Source organism: Symphalangus syndactylus, chromosome 11 (assembly GCF_028878055.3).
Source record: "Symphalangus syndactylus isolate Jambi chromosome 11, NHGRI_mSymSyn1-v2.1_pri, whole genome shotgun sequence".
Lineage (NCBI taxonomy): Eukaryota > Metazoa > Chordata > Mammalia > Primates > Hylobatidae > Symphalangus > Symphalangus syndactylus.
This window is the reverse complement of record NC_072433.2, coordinates 114550339-114563083: the sequence shown is the minus strand read 5'-3', so window position 1 is coordinate 114563083 and position 12745 is coordinate 114550339. Positions and strand designations below refer to the sequence as shown.

Sequence of the window (12745 nt, the reverse complement as noted above, 5' to 3'; positions counted from 1 at the left end):
CATAGACAGAAAACCTGAAAAGCAGCCAGAGAAAAAGGGTGTATCGCCTTCGAAGCAACAATAAGACTGATCATTGGTTCACGAAGAGAAACAACAGAAGACAGATATTGATAGGTGGCCAGGCGCGGTGGCTCGCGCCTGTAATCTCAGAACTTTGGGAGGCCAAGGCGGGCAGATCACTTGAGGTCAGGAGTTCCAGATCAGCTTGGCCAACATGGTGAAACTCTGTCTCTACTAAAAATACAAAAAGTTAGCTAGGCGTGGTGGCGGGAGCCTGTAATTCCAGCTACATGGGAGGCTGAGGCAGTAGAATCACCTGAACATGGGAGGTGGAAGTTGCAGTGAGCTGAGATCCCACCACTGCACTCCACCCTGGGCAACAAAAGCAAAATTCCATCTCAAAAACAAAAACAGATACTGATAGGCTATAATGAACTAGAATTCTATATCCAGTGAAAATATCATTCAAAAATGAGTATGAAATAAAAACATTTTCAAACGAAACAAGAAAGCGAGGATGTTCATCACCATAAGATCTACCGTAAAGGACATTATAAAGAGGTTTTCTTCAGGGTAAAGGGAAAGTGATCACAGAAGGAAGCTGAGAAATATAGGAGGGAATAGAGAGCAACGGGAAGGGTAAAATGTAGGGAAATATAAATCAATGTTGACTCTAAACAAAACCAATAATGTACACTGAGACCTTTAAATACATTTAGAATTGTTTAGAGAAGGGTGAGGAGGGAACACACATGGTAGAAGATTGTCAACTCAGTTAAAGTGCCCAATAAATCTAAGCATAGTCCTTTCAATAAATGATGTCAAGACAACAGGATATCCACTTTGGAGGGGAACACTTAATTTAACCCTTATTTCACACCACTCGCAGGCATACAAAATAATTCCAGGAGACTTTCCCATCTCACCTGTGAAAACTAAAACATAATAAAAATTTTTGTAAGTCAACATAGAATGTCTTTAAGAACTTGGGGTAAGAAAAGATGTTTTTAAAACAGGACAAATTGCACTAACCATAAAAAAAGAGAGCGATACCACCTGTATGTTTTGCTTACTGAAAGATACCACTACAGAAATAAAAAGTGGAGATATCTGCAACTCATAGTACCTAGAGTATACAAAGAACTTCTAAAAATCAGTTAAGAAATACAGAAAACTCAAGGAAAAAATGGGTAGGAAACTTCATGCCTCACAAAGGACATCCAAATGGCAAATGCATGAAAAGTTGCTCAACTTTCTCCTTAATGTCAGAGAAAAGCAAATTAAAACCACAATATTAAAACCACAATATAATTAATTTTAAGAGACTTTGAGTCTTTTGACAAGGATATACAGCAAGTAGAAATAACATAGTAATGATGGGAGGGTAAATTTAGGCATAGTTAGAAAATATTTTGGCCATACCTACTAAAATTGACATATGCATACTTTATGCCCCAGCAATTCATCTTATCTATATTTCCAACACAAATGTCACATATGTGGATCAAAAAAATTGTACAAGATAACCAGGGCTGTATTCATTAAAACCAAAAAAACTGGAAACAACCCAATTGTTCAGCAACAAAAACACACTGTGGTATATTCAGACAACAGAACACTGTAACTTGCATAACACTATGCAAGACAAACAAGCAAATACCGCTACGTACAACACAAATGATTTACGCAAACGTAATGTTGAAGAAAAGAAGTCAGGGGTAAAAGAATATCTTAGGATTCCGTTTATATTGAATTCAACAACCAGCAAGACTATCTGTTAGAATTTAAGGTATTGGTTATCTTAGCGGGGAAGATTTCAGGAGGCCTAATAGTGCTCTGGGAGGCTAGTCTATTTTATTATCAGAGCAGTGGTTACCTGAGTGTATCCATGTTGTGATAATTCATTTGTGATTTATGTAGTTTCCTACATGTACATGTCAATAACAAAAGTAATTTTTAAATATTTTAAAAGGCACGTGGTCAGTACCTTGCCTGAAGACTAGTTTAACAAGAAATTTTCTTCAAATACCTTCCTGATGTCACTAGAGAACATTTGTGGCTTTTATCCTAAAAATGACACTCAAACCAGTTAATGGTTTCTCAAATTGGGGAGGATATCCAAATGTCAAGAACATAGTTTCATACCAGCAGGAAAGCCCAAAACAGCCCTTTCAAACTCAAAAGAAAAATATGGAGTAAAAATGGTTTTCACTAAACGTAATAGTGTAAGATTAAAAGTATACTAATGAAAAGTCCTCATGCCATTATTTGAATTCACTTACATTCAACAAATATTTATAGGATTAATTAGGTACCCATAACTTCCTGAAGTAAACATTCAGGATGGTGGGGAAGAGACTGGTTCAGCAAGTCACATACTGTTTGAATTCTCTGTGATTCATCTGTTTTGTGATACTGGGCAAGCAGTTTAATCTAAGTTTCAGTTACCTTATCTATAAAAACAGGAGTAATAAAATCTGTGGGCTCAATAACATAATGTTGGTTTAAGTTTCTACTCCAGTGCCTAACAGAAACATATAAATATTTGTTCCTCACTCCTTACAGCTTTTTTTAAGAAAAATTTTTAAAAAATTTTTTAAAAAGTGTTATCACTAAAGAAAGTGTGAGCTTTTTCTTAAAATAAGCTCGCTTTAGTATAATTTATAAGATTTCCTTCCCCTGTAAATTTTTAAACCTCCTTGATATTGTTTTGCCAATTTTGTTTCTATTGCCAACATATTTTTTTCTCCTCCAGTTAATTCTGAAATTAAATACAAAGAAACAGGGCCTTTCCCAGGTCCTGAACTGGTATTTTTCTGGTCTCTTTAAAACAATATTATTGTCTTCTGACAGCCAACCAAGAAACTCCACCCAGCAGCCCCTTCCCCCAATCAATATTCTGTTGTTTTCTGGTATCTCCTCCCCTGCCCCAAATCTGGCCAAATCAAGACAACACATCTCTTGTCCTGAGATCATAAACTCAAAATACCAAATATAGTACAAAATAAAGCAGGGAAAAAAGAAAAGAATACAGCCACTACACAAAACAGTTTGGTGGCTTCTTAAAAAACTAAGCATTCTCTTATCATACATCCAGCAATGGCACTCCTTGGTATTTACTAACCAAATAAGCTAAAAATAGTCCATACAAACACCTGCACACAGACGTTTATAGCAGCTTTACTCAAAACTGTCAAAACTTGACACAACCAAGATGTCCTTCAGTAGGCAAACAGATAAGTAATCTGTGGAACATCCAGACGATAGAATATTATTCAGCACTAAAATGAAATAAATTACCAAGCCATGAAAAGACATGGAAGAATCTTAAATATGTATTATTAAATGAAAGAAGCCAATATGAAAAGGCTACATACTGTATTATTCAGACTACATAACATTCTGGAAAAGGCAACACTATAGAGACAGTTAAGATTAGTGGTTGCCAGGGGATGGGGGGATAGAAAAACAAGGAGAGTTTTTAGGACAGTGAAAATCTCCTACGATATTATAATGATGGATACATGTCATTATACATTTGCCTAAACCCATAAGAATGTACAACACTAAGAGTAACTAAGGTAAACTATGGGCTATGGGAGATGGTAGGTCAGTGCAGGTTCATTGATTATTATTCATTGATTATGGACCACTCTGGTGAGGAGTGTTGATAAAGAGGGAAGAAGCTATGCATATGTAGGGGATGGGGATATATGGGACATCTCTGTACTTTCCCTCCTTTTAATTAATTCCGCTGTGAACCGAAACTACTCTAAGAAATAAAACTACTTGAAAACCCAATACTCAAGAAGTGTCCTCATGACCATAGGCCTTAAATTCTTGCCTATTACCTTTATCTCCAATGTATCCTCTCCTCTAAATATTTTGAGTTCTTGCACCCTGAAGTTAGCAACTCTGGTATATGTGAATGTTACAGTTCCACTAGAAAGATGGTGGTTAAGGTGCTGTTGTACAAGAATTCTTGGCAGCCAGTAACAAATTTAGGTAAAAAGAAATATGCGTCCTTTCACTATAAACTAGCATTAAAAAAAAAAAAAAAATCACTATACAACTTTGGAAATAAGTCAAAGCATTGTTTATTTATGACATATTTACATACTTACAAAACTGATTTTACCCAATACATCATCCTGCGTAATATCATAAAATGAACACCATATCCTGGGAATAAAAATCCATATTTCTTAATAATTTATGTATAGCCCAACTTTTAGAACATAGAATATTATCAATTTGACTTCCCAAACTACAAAGTCCTGTTTATCATTTTTTCTAGCCAAGGAAGAGTAGATTCAACAGTAATTGAGTTAACCCTGAGTAATTACTAACTTGCATAATTTTGAAGGATGTATATAACACACTTTCATCTGCACTCTTACTTATACTATCACACTGTCTTTTTGTCTGTATTTATCCACCTCAATTTTCAACTTCATTAATCTTCAGAAGAAAGAGGAACAAAGAATGGGAAAGTAATAACAACACAATCGTAAGAGGAAATTACTAGCACTGCCTAAACATTCAGAAGTCTGTGACACAGTTTAGGTCTAGGGTTGTCTCAAAAACCTAACAAAAGGAGGATCCCGAATTGAATAATCTGAGCACCTTGTCAACTGAGGTTGATATTAAATTATTTTTCCTGCATTCTTTGTTTCCTTTCACACTAATTAAATATTATGTGTACAAGCTTATAAAATTCAGTAATTTGGATTAAAATACAAAATAACCAGGAGTTCTTCGGAAGAAAAAAAAAAAAAAGTCACAAAACAACCCCAACAGTGGTGAAGAACCGTATTAAAGATGGCTTTTCCTAAGACAGAGGCAGAACAAAAGCAAATAGCACTCTCCCTCTGCCAAGGCTAGAGCAGGAGTTTCAAGGAAATGGGCAGGAAGAGAACAGAACACTCAAGCTGGATGATCAGTGAAGGAAACTGTGGCCTGAGACTGATGATCAGCAGATCTTATGCCTAAACACCACCGCTAAGACTACCTGGCTAAGCTGCCATGGTGTGTTAGAGACGATGAGTTACTTTTCTTGCCCCTTTTACAACAGGGAAATCTAAGGACAACAAAATAATCAAAAGGCTGAGAAAGCTGAGCATGTGAAGTCAGTCATGCTCTGCTGCTTTTCAAAAACTCTGGGCCAAAAACAGAACCAGAGAGGCCAGACCAGTTCATGTATTTCTCTCTTCCATCTGACCGTCTCTCATCTTCCTCACCCACTCACACTGTTCCGAGCAGAAGGCTTACCAGGTCACCAGGGGCAGGAAAATTTCTAGCTTCAACTAAGCCATGGAATAACTCTGCCACTTTGGGGATTCCAGGAAAATAATCATCTAATGAACTGTCAGTATTTGTGATTCTATGAGAACAATTCTCAAAACACCAAAAAGACATTTGTGACTTGGCAAAATAAAAATCAAAGAAAAATTAAGATATTTTTAGAATCTGTAAAATTTCCTTATAATAGGAGGGAAAGTAGCAGAACTATTTTAAGTAAGGACATGCTTCCCTTCAGTCTGTAATGAAAGACTGTTTTTGTCATCATGCCATTGCCATGATAAAATACTACTAGAAAAGGATAGCTTTTAAAATAAAGTGTAGAAGCAAATGGTAGAGAAAGCCTTCTTGTACTTGAAGGAAGGAAAGAAAGTATTCTGTCCCTGTTATTCCTGGACAGAAGTACACCAAGGCAACCTGTAACCTCTCTCTGCTGTCTCTCATGACTTTTAATGACACGGAATTCTGATATTCATTGAACAGTCATTATACAGTGCTTGGAAAGTAACATATTTAATATTCATTCTTCTTATCCTCAGGTAAAAAAAATAGCAGAAACCAAATAATGACTTGAAGTGGCATTAACACAAAGCAAACCTGATACCTGTGATACCTAAAGACAGTGCAGGACAAGAGCTTCAACAGCTTTTATAAAACTGCCAGAGATTGTGCTAATTCTTTTACATCTAAAGAACTGTATAGAAGAGTAAAAAAATTAAATTACATTTATAGAAGAAATTATCTTCGAAAAAATTATTTGAACTTGTATATACAAAGTTCAACAGTATTAAGAAAAAAATTTAATTATGATTTATATAAGTCCAAAAATGATAAAATATATTATTTGAGGGGAAAAGGCTTCCACTAAATAGAAATACAATAGACTAAATAAGCTAGATTGAATATAAAATAGTTTCTTTGAAAACATCCATAAAAAGTAAAGACCAAATGGCACAAAGTTAAAAAAGTAATGCTTAAGGCAAACCAAATAAGTAACCTTAATTGAAGAGACATACTATCCCACAAGCAATAAAGTAACCCCCTCTCAAAAATTTCTCTATTAAAATGTGTAGAGAATATGAGTGGAAGCAGAAACAATGGCTGTTGTCAGAGCTTATTCTTGGGAGTACTGAACAGTATTATACAAAAATAACTTGAATACTTCTGATTTAAAATATACTTGAATCATTTGCCCCTTAGCTGTCATACAGCAATGAAAAAATAAAATGTATTATCCCAATGTTCATAGTATAAATCTGGGAAATGCCAAAAGTTATGTTTAAAATTGACAAAGGTATGTTTTCCAGATTATATGTGTACATGATGGCCAAAAAAGAAAATGATCAATTCCATTATTTTGGCCCATATTACTGAAAACATGCACAGAAATGTGGAACATCTCCCGACAAGTAGGTGTCTTAAAGTGACTGTTAAGCAGGCTGCTCAGCACCAGCCCTGAGATCGTGTGCACATATAAAAGGAGTCAAAGACTGACAGAAAAGAGATGAAGCCAAAGCAAATCATGCTTTTATAAACATTCAACCAACATGTTCTTTAATAATGTCTTCTTTAAAGAACAAAATAATCAAGTACATGGCATTAAGTTAAATGTCTCTGCACATGAATTTCCACCTTATACATCTGGTATATTAAATTGTGCTATAAATATATTTGTATATTTTCCTTTTTGAGTACTATGATAGGTGAAATGGTATGACTATAAAAAGGATTTGTTTCTTTTTGTCTACTGGAATGACACGATGCCTTTCTAGAAAAAGAAAAATTGCAGCCTACAGGAAAATGATAAAAACTACTGGATTCATTTAGACTATTCGATTTAGGAAGGTACAACCACTTCTTTAACATCAAGCTAAAAGTGGGGGAAAGTCTCAGTCTCCTAGGTAAGTCTCCTCTCACAGTGTCCTGGGTGGCAGGCGCTGTTTATACATGCCTGCTATTGCTCTGGCTGCACTGTAGATCATCTGCCGACGAGACATCCCAGTAAATGCCATGTGCCAATCAGTCCGGTTGACGTTCAGTAAACTCTTTTCCAGGACTTCACCCACTGTCACCAAAAGGCCTGACCACCTCAGATTGTAGTCCTGGGGAGTTAAACTTTGAGCCTATAGAAAGATGAAATTGATATTAGTTACAATACATTTAAAAATATCATTGGAACTAGCTATAAGTGACATTTCAAAGTGTCTCGTTATTTTAAATATAGATTATGACAAACTCTGAGAAATACAGCTAGGCTGCCAACTATATCAAGTTACAAGGCTAGAACACAATCAATATAACATTATGTACATCTACTTTTTAAAAAATATCCTCATTAACGGGGCTAACAGTCGGAAGATTTGAGTTCTAGTTCTGAATTGTCACTTCAGGTTAATACTAAGATTGGTACTAAAATCAGTGCCAAAGTTATCTTTTATAGTAGTAAAATTTCAACCAGAAAGAGGAAAACTGAAAATTAAGGCTTAAATCTATTCAGAAAAGAGTTGCTCAATTATGGAAATTATCTCTGGAAATGTGATTCACATGATAATATGTATCAAATAATATCAAGTCCAGGACAACATCAACCACAGATGCAACATTCCTAATTGACCCAACTCATATTTGCTCCTATTCAAATCATTTATTCATCTACAAAGGAATGAGAGAAGAATAAACCCATTGTTTGATATCCAAGAATGATGTGTTTTTTCTGTTTTAGGTTGTTAGGTATAGTCCAGAGGAGTATAGCCACATCTAGAATGGATCTATACAGTTATCTACAACTACCAAATGTGCCATGTATTACAATCACCTGAGGAGCTCGTTTTTTTTTTTTTTTTTTTTAAACAATATCCAGTTTTTCACACCCCACTCAGGTAACTGAGACACCAAGATAACTGAATTGGAAACTCTACAGCTGGTTCCAGGAGAAACAGTACAGTATTACATACGTAAAATAGCTTGCAAATAAATCTGATGCAAACAGTCCGGCACTTGGGAACCCCTGCTCTAAGTACTCTCTTCCAATGTGTATACTACAGTATCAGTATTTCACTTATTTCAAAGAAGAGAAACAGCAGATATACTACTAAGGTCCTCGGAGACACCAGTAACACTGTGCTTCTCAAATTATGGCATGCCTATGAATCCCCTGAATATCTTGTTAAAATGCAGCTCCTGATTCACTAGTCCTGTGTTAGGACCCGAGAATCTGCATTTTAACAAATTCCTAGGTGCTGCTTATGATGTTAGGCCAAGGACCACACTTTTTAGAAACAAGGTATTCTATATTATTGGCAAAAAATCCAGAACAGCTGGGGTTTTTTATGGGGGTGGGGAATCATTTATATTTAAGTTTAACAAGTACAAATTGTATGAAATTTATTTCCAGATTTTTACTAATATCTACTGGTAATTCAGTTACCTCGAGGGCTGATTTCCATTCCCTTAAATTAAAAAATTCCAACAATAAAAAAGGGTAAAACATTTCAGAATGAATAAAAAGAAACAGGGAGGAGAGCTGAATAGCTGAAGATAAAAAGACGACATTTCAATGCACAGTTTTGTATCTTCTAAATTTTAAAACCAAATGACACAAAATAAAACAAACAGAATAAAAAGCAAAGTAAAAAGCAAATAACACCCTTTAAATACCATTATTCAGAATTAACCACTATTAACAGTTTGCTGTGTATTTTTCCAGGCCTTTTTCTCTATTTTTATTAAAATTTTAAAGCACATACATACACACACGCCTGCTAGTAAATGAGATCATACTAGATGTGCCGTTTTTGACTTTTACTCAGCAATATGTAATAGCTATCTTTTGGTACTGGTACACACGACTCCACTCCATTCTTTCACGTCTACTTCTTTCTAGTATATACTCCTAAAAACAACATAAAAATTGTCCTTTGCAATGGTCCGACATCTAACACAGGGGTCAGCAAACTTTTTCTGAAAAGAGCCAGATGGTAAATATTTTAGGCTTTGTGGGCCAGACATCCTCTGTTGCAATTACTCAGTTCTGCTGCTATAGTACAAAAGCAGCTATAAACAATAAGTAAGCAAACGGGCATGGGTGTGTTCCAATAAACTTAATTACAAAAACAGATGACAGGCCAGATTTGGCTGTGAGCCACTGTTCGCTGACCCCAGATCTACAGCAATGTTAACAGTGGCAGTGACAGGAGCATCCTCATAATTATAACGTTTCCAGTGTTTTATTTATTAGATCTGAAGTTTGCTTTGATTTTGTAGTACACACATACCCGTCTAATACTAGTTAGCTAAGAGCTATTAGTATGATTATTTCTAGCAAATACCTTCAACTCTTATCAAAATCTTTTTTCTCCTTGCAATGCAGATGTTCATGTACTGAATTACATAAATTTTTTTTATTATTATTATTATACTTTAGGTTTTAGGGTACATATGCACAATGTGCAGGTTTGTTACATATGTATCCACGTGCCATGTTGTTTTGCTGCACCCATTAACTCGTCATTTAGCATTAGGTATATCTTCTAAGGCTGTCCCTCCCAACTCCCCCCACCCCACAACAGTCCCCGGAGTGTGATGTTCCCCTTCCTGTGTCCATGAGTTCTCACTGTTCAATTCCCACCTATGAGTGAGAACATGCGGTGTTTGGTTTTTTGTCCTTGTGATAGTTTACTGAGAATGATGTTTTCCAGTTTCATCCATGTCCCTACAAAGGACACGAACTCATCATTTTTTACGGCTGCATAGTATTCCATGGTGTATATGTGCCACATTTTCTTAATCCAGTCTATTGTTGTTGGACATTTGGGTTGGTTCCAAGTCTTTGTTATTGTGAATAGTGCCACAATAAACATACGTGTGCATGTGTCTTTATAGCAGCATGGTTTATAGTTCTTTGGGTATATACCCAGTAATGGGATGGCTGGGTCAAATGGTATTTCTAGTTCTAGATCCCTGAGGAATCGCCACACTGACTTCCTGTTGTTTCCTGACTTTTTAATGATGGCCATTCTAACTGGTGTCAGATGGTATCTCACTGTGGTTTTGATTTGCATTTCTCTGATGGCCAGTGATGATGAGCATTTTTTCATGTGTTTTTTGGCTGCATAAATGTTTTCTTTTGAGAAGTGTCTGTTCATGTCCTTTGCCCACTTTTTGATGGGGTTGTTTGTTTTTTTCTTGTAAATTTGTTGGAGTTCATTGTAGATTCTGGATATTAGCCCTTTGTCAGATGAGTAGGTTGCAAAAATTTTCTCCCATTCTGTAGGTTGCCTGTTCACTCTGATGGTAGTTTCTTTTGCTGTGCAGAAGCTCATTAGTTTAATTAGATCCCATTTGTCAATTTTGGCTTTTGTTGCCATTGCTTTTGGTGTTTTAGACATGAAGTCCTTGCCCATGCCTATGTCCTGAATGGTATTGCCTAGGTTTTCTTGTAGGATTTTAATGGTTTTAGGTCTAATATTTAAGTCTTTAATCCATCTTGAATTAATTTTTCTATAAGGTTTAACGAAGGGATCCAGTTTCAGCTTTCTACATATGGCTAGCCAGTTTTCCCAGCACCATTTATTAAATAGGGAATCTTTTCCCCATTTCTTGTTTTTGTCAGGTTTGTCAAAGATCAGATAGTTGTAGATATGCAGCATTATTTCTGAGGGCTCTGGTCTGTTCCATTGATCTATGTCTCTGTTGTGGTACCAGTACCATGCTGCTTCGGTTACTGTAGCCTTGTAGTATAGTTTGAAGTCAGGTAGCGTGATGCCTCCAGCTTTGTTCTTTTGGCTGAGGATTGACTTGGCGATGCGGGCTCTTTTTTGGTTCCATATGAACTTTAAAGTAGTTTTTTCCAATTCTGTGAAGAAAGTCTTTGGTAGCTTGATGGGGATGGCATTGAATCTATAAATTACCTTGGGCAGTATGGCCATTTTCATGATATTGATTCTTCCAACCCATGAGCATGGAATGTTCTTCCATTTGTTTGTATCCTCTTTGATTTCATTGAGCAGTGGTTTGTAGTTCTCCTTGAAGAGGTCCTTCACATCCCTTGTAAGTTGGATTCCTAGGTATTTTATTCTCTTTGAAGCAATTGTGAATGGGAGTTCACTCATGATTTGGCTGTTTGTCTGTGATTGGTGTACAAGAATGCTTGTGGTTTTTATACATTGATTTTGTATCCTGAGACTTTGCTGAAGTTCCTTATCAGCTTAAGGAGATTTTGGGCTGAGACAATAGGGTTTTCTAGATATACAATCATGTCATCTGCAAACAGGGACAATTTGACTTCCTCTTTTCCTAATTGAATACCCTTTATTTCCTTCTCCTGCCTGATTGCTCAGGCCAGAACTTCCAGCACTATGTTGAATAGGAGTGGTGAGGGAGGGCATCCCTGTCTTGTGCCAGTTTTCAAAGGGAATGCTTCCAGTTTTTGCCCATTCAGTGTGATATTGGCTGTGGGTTTGTCATAGATAGCTTATTATTTTGAGATACGTCTCATCAGTACCTAATTTATTGAGAGTTTTTAGCATGAAGGGTTGTTGAATTTTGTCAAAGGCCTTTTCTGCATCTATTGAGATAATCATGTGGTTTTTGTCTTTGGTTCTGTTTACATGCTGGGTTACATTTATTGATTTGCGTATGATGAACCAGCCTTGCATCCCAGGGATGAAGCCCACTTGATCATGGTGGATAAGCTTTTTGATGTGCTGCTGGATTCGGTTTGCCAGTATTTTATTGAGGATTTTTGCATCAATGTTCATCAAGGATATTGGTCTGAAATTCTCTTTTTTGGTTATGTCTCTGCCAGGCTTTGGTATCAGGATGATGCTGGCCTCATAAAATGTGTTAGGGAGGATTCCCTCTTTTTCTATTGATTGGAATAGTTTCAGAAGGAATGGTACCATTTCCTCCTTGTACCTCTGGTAGAATTCAGCTGTGAATCCATCTAGTCCTGTGAATCCATCTGGTCCTGGACTCTTTTTGGTTGGTAAGCTATTGATTATTGCCACAATTTCAGAGCCTGTTATTGGTCTATTCAGAGATTCAACTTCTTCCTGGTTTAGTCTTGGGAGGGTGTATTTGTCGAGGAATTTATCCAATTCTTCTAGATTTTCTAGTTTACTTGCATAGAGGTGTTTGTAGTATTCTCTGATGGTAGACTGTATTTCTGTGGGATTGGTGGTGATATCCCCTTTATCATTTTTTATTGCATCTATTTGATTCTTCTCTCTTTTCTTCTTTATTAGTCTTGCTAGCAGTCTTATCAATTTTGTTGATCTTTTCAAAAAAACAGCTCCTGGATTCTTTAATTTTTTGAAGGGTTTTTTGTGTCTCTATTTCCTTCAGTTCTGCTCTGATTTTAGTTATTTCTAGCATTCTGCTAGCTTTTGAATGTGTTTGCTCTTGCTTTTCTAGTTCTTTTAATTGCGATGTTAGGGTGTCAATT

At 36.1% G+C, this 12745-nt stretch overlaps 1 protein-coding gene across 4 annotated transcripts in view; it reads right to left on the bottom strand.

Moving 5' to 3' along the window:
* Window positions 1-4073: 4073 nt before the first annotated feature.
* Window positions 4074-12745, bottom strand: part of PRRC1 (proline rich coiled-coil 1) — a 39073-nt gene continuing 30401 nt past the window's right edge. For all 4 annotated transcript variants that reach the window (XM_063612987.1, XM_063612988.1, XM_055299185.2 and 1 more), the window contains exon 9: window positions 4074-7424. In XM_063612987.1, coding sequence (XP_063469057.1) covers window positions 7215-7424 — 210 coding nt within the window. In that variant the 3' untranslated portion in view covers window positions 4074-7214. The remainder of the gene's footprint in view (window positions 7425-12745) is intronic.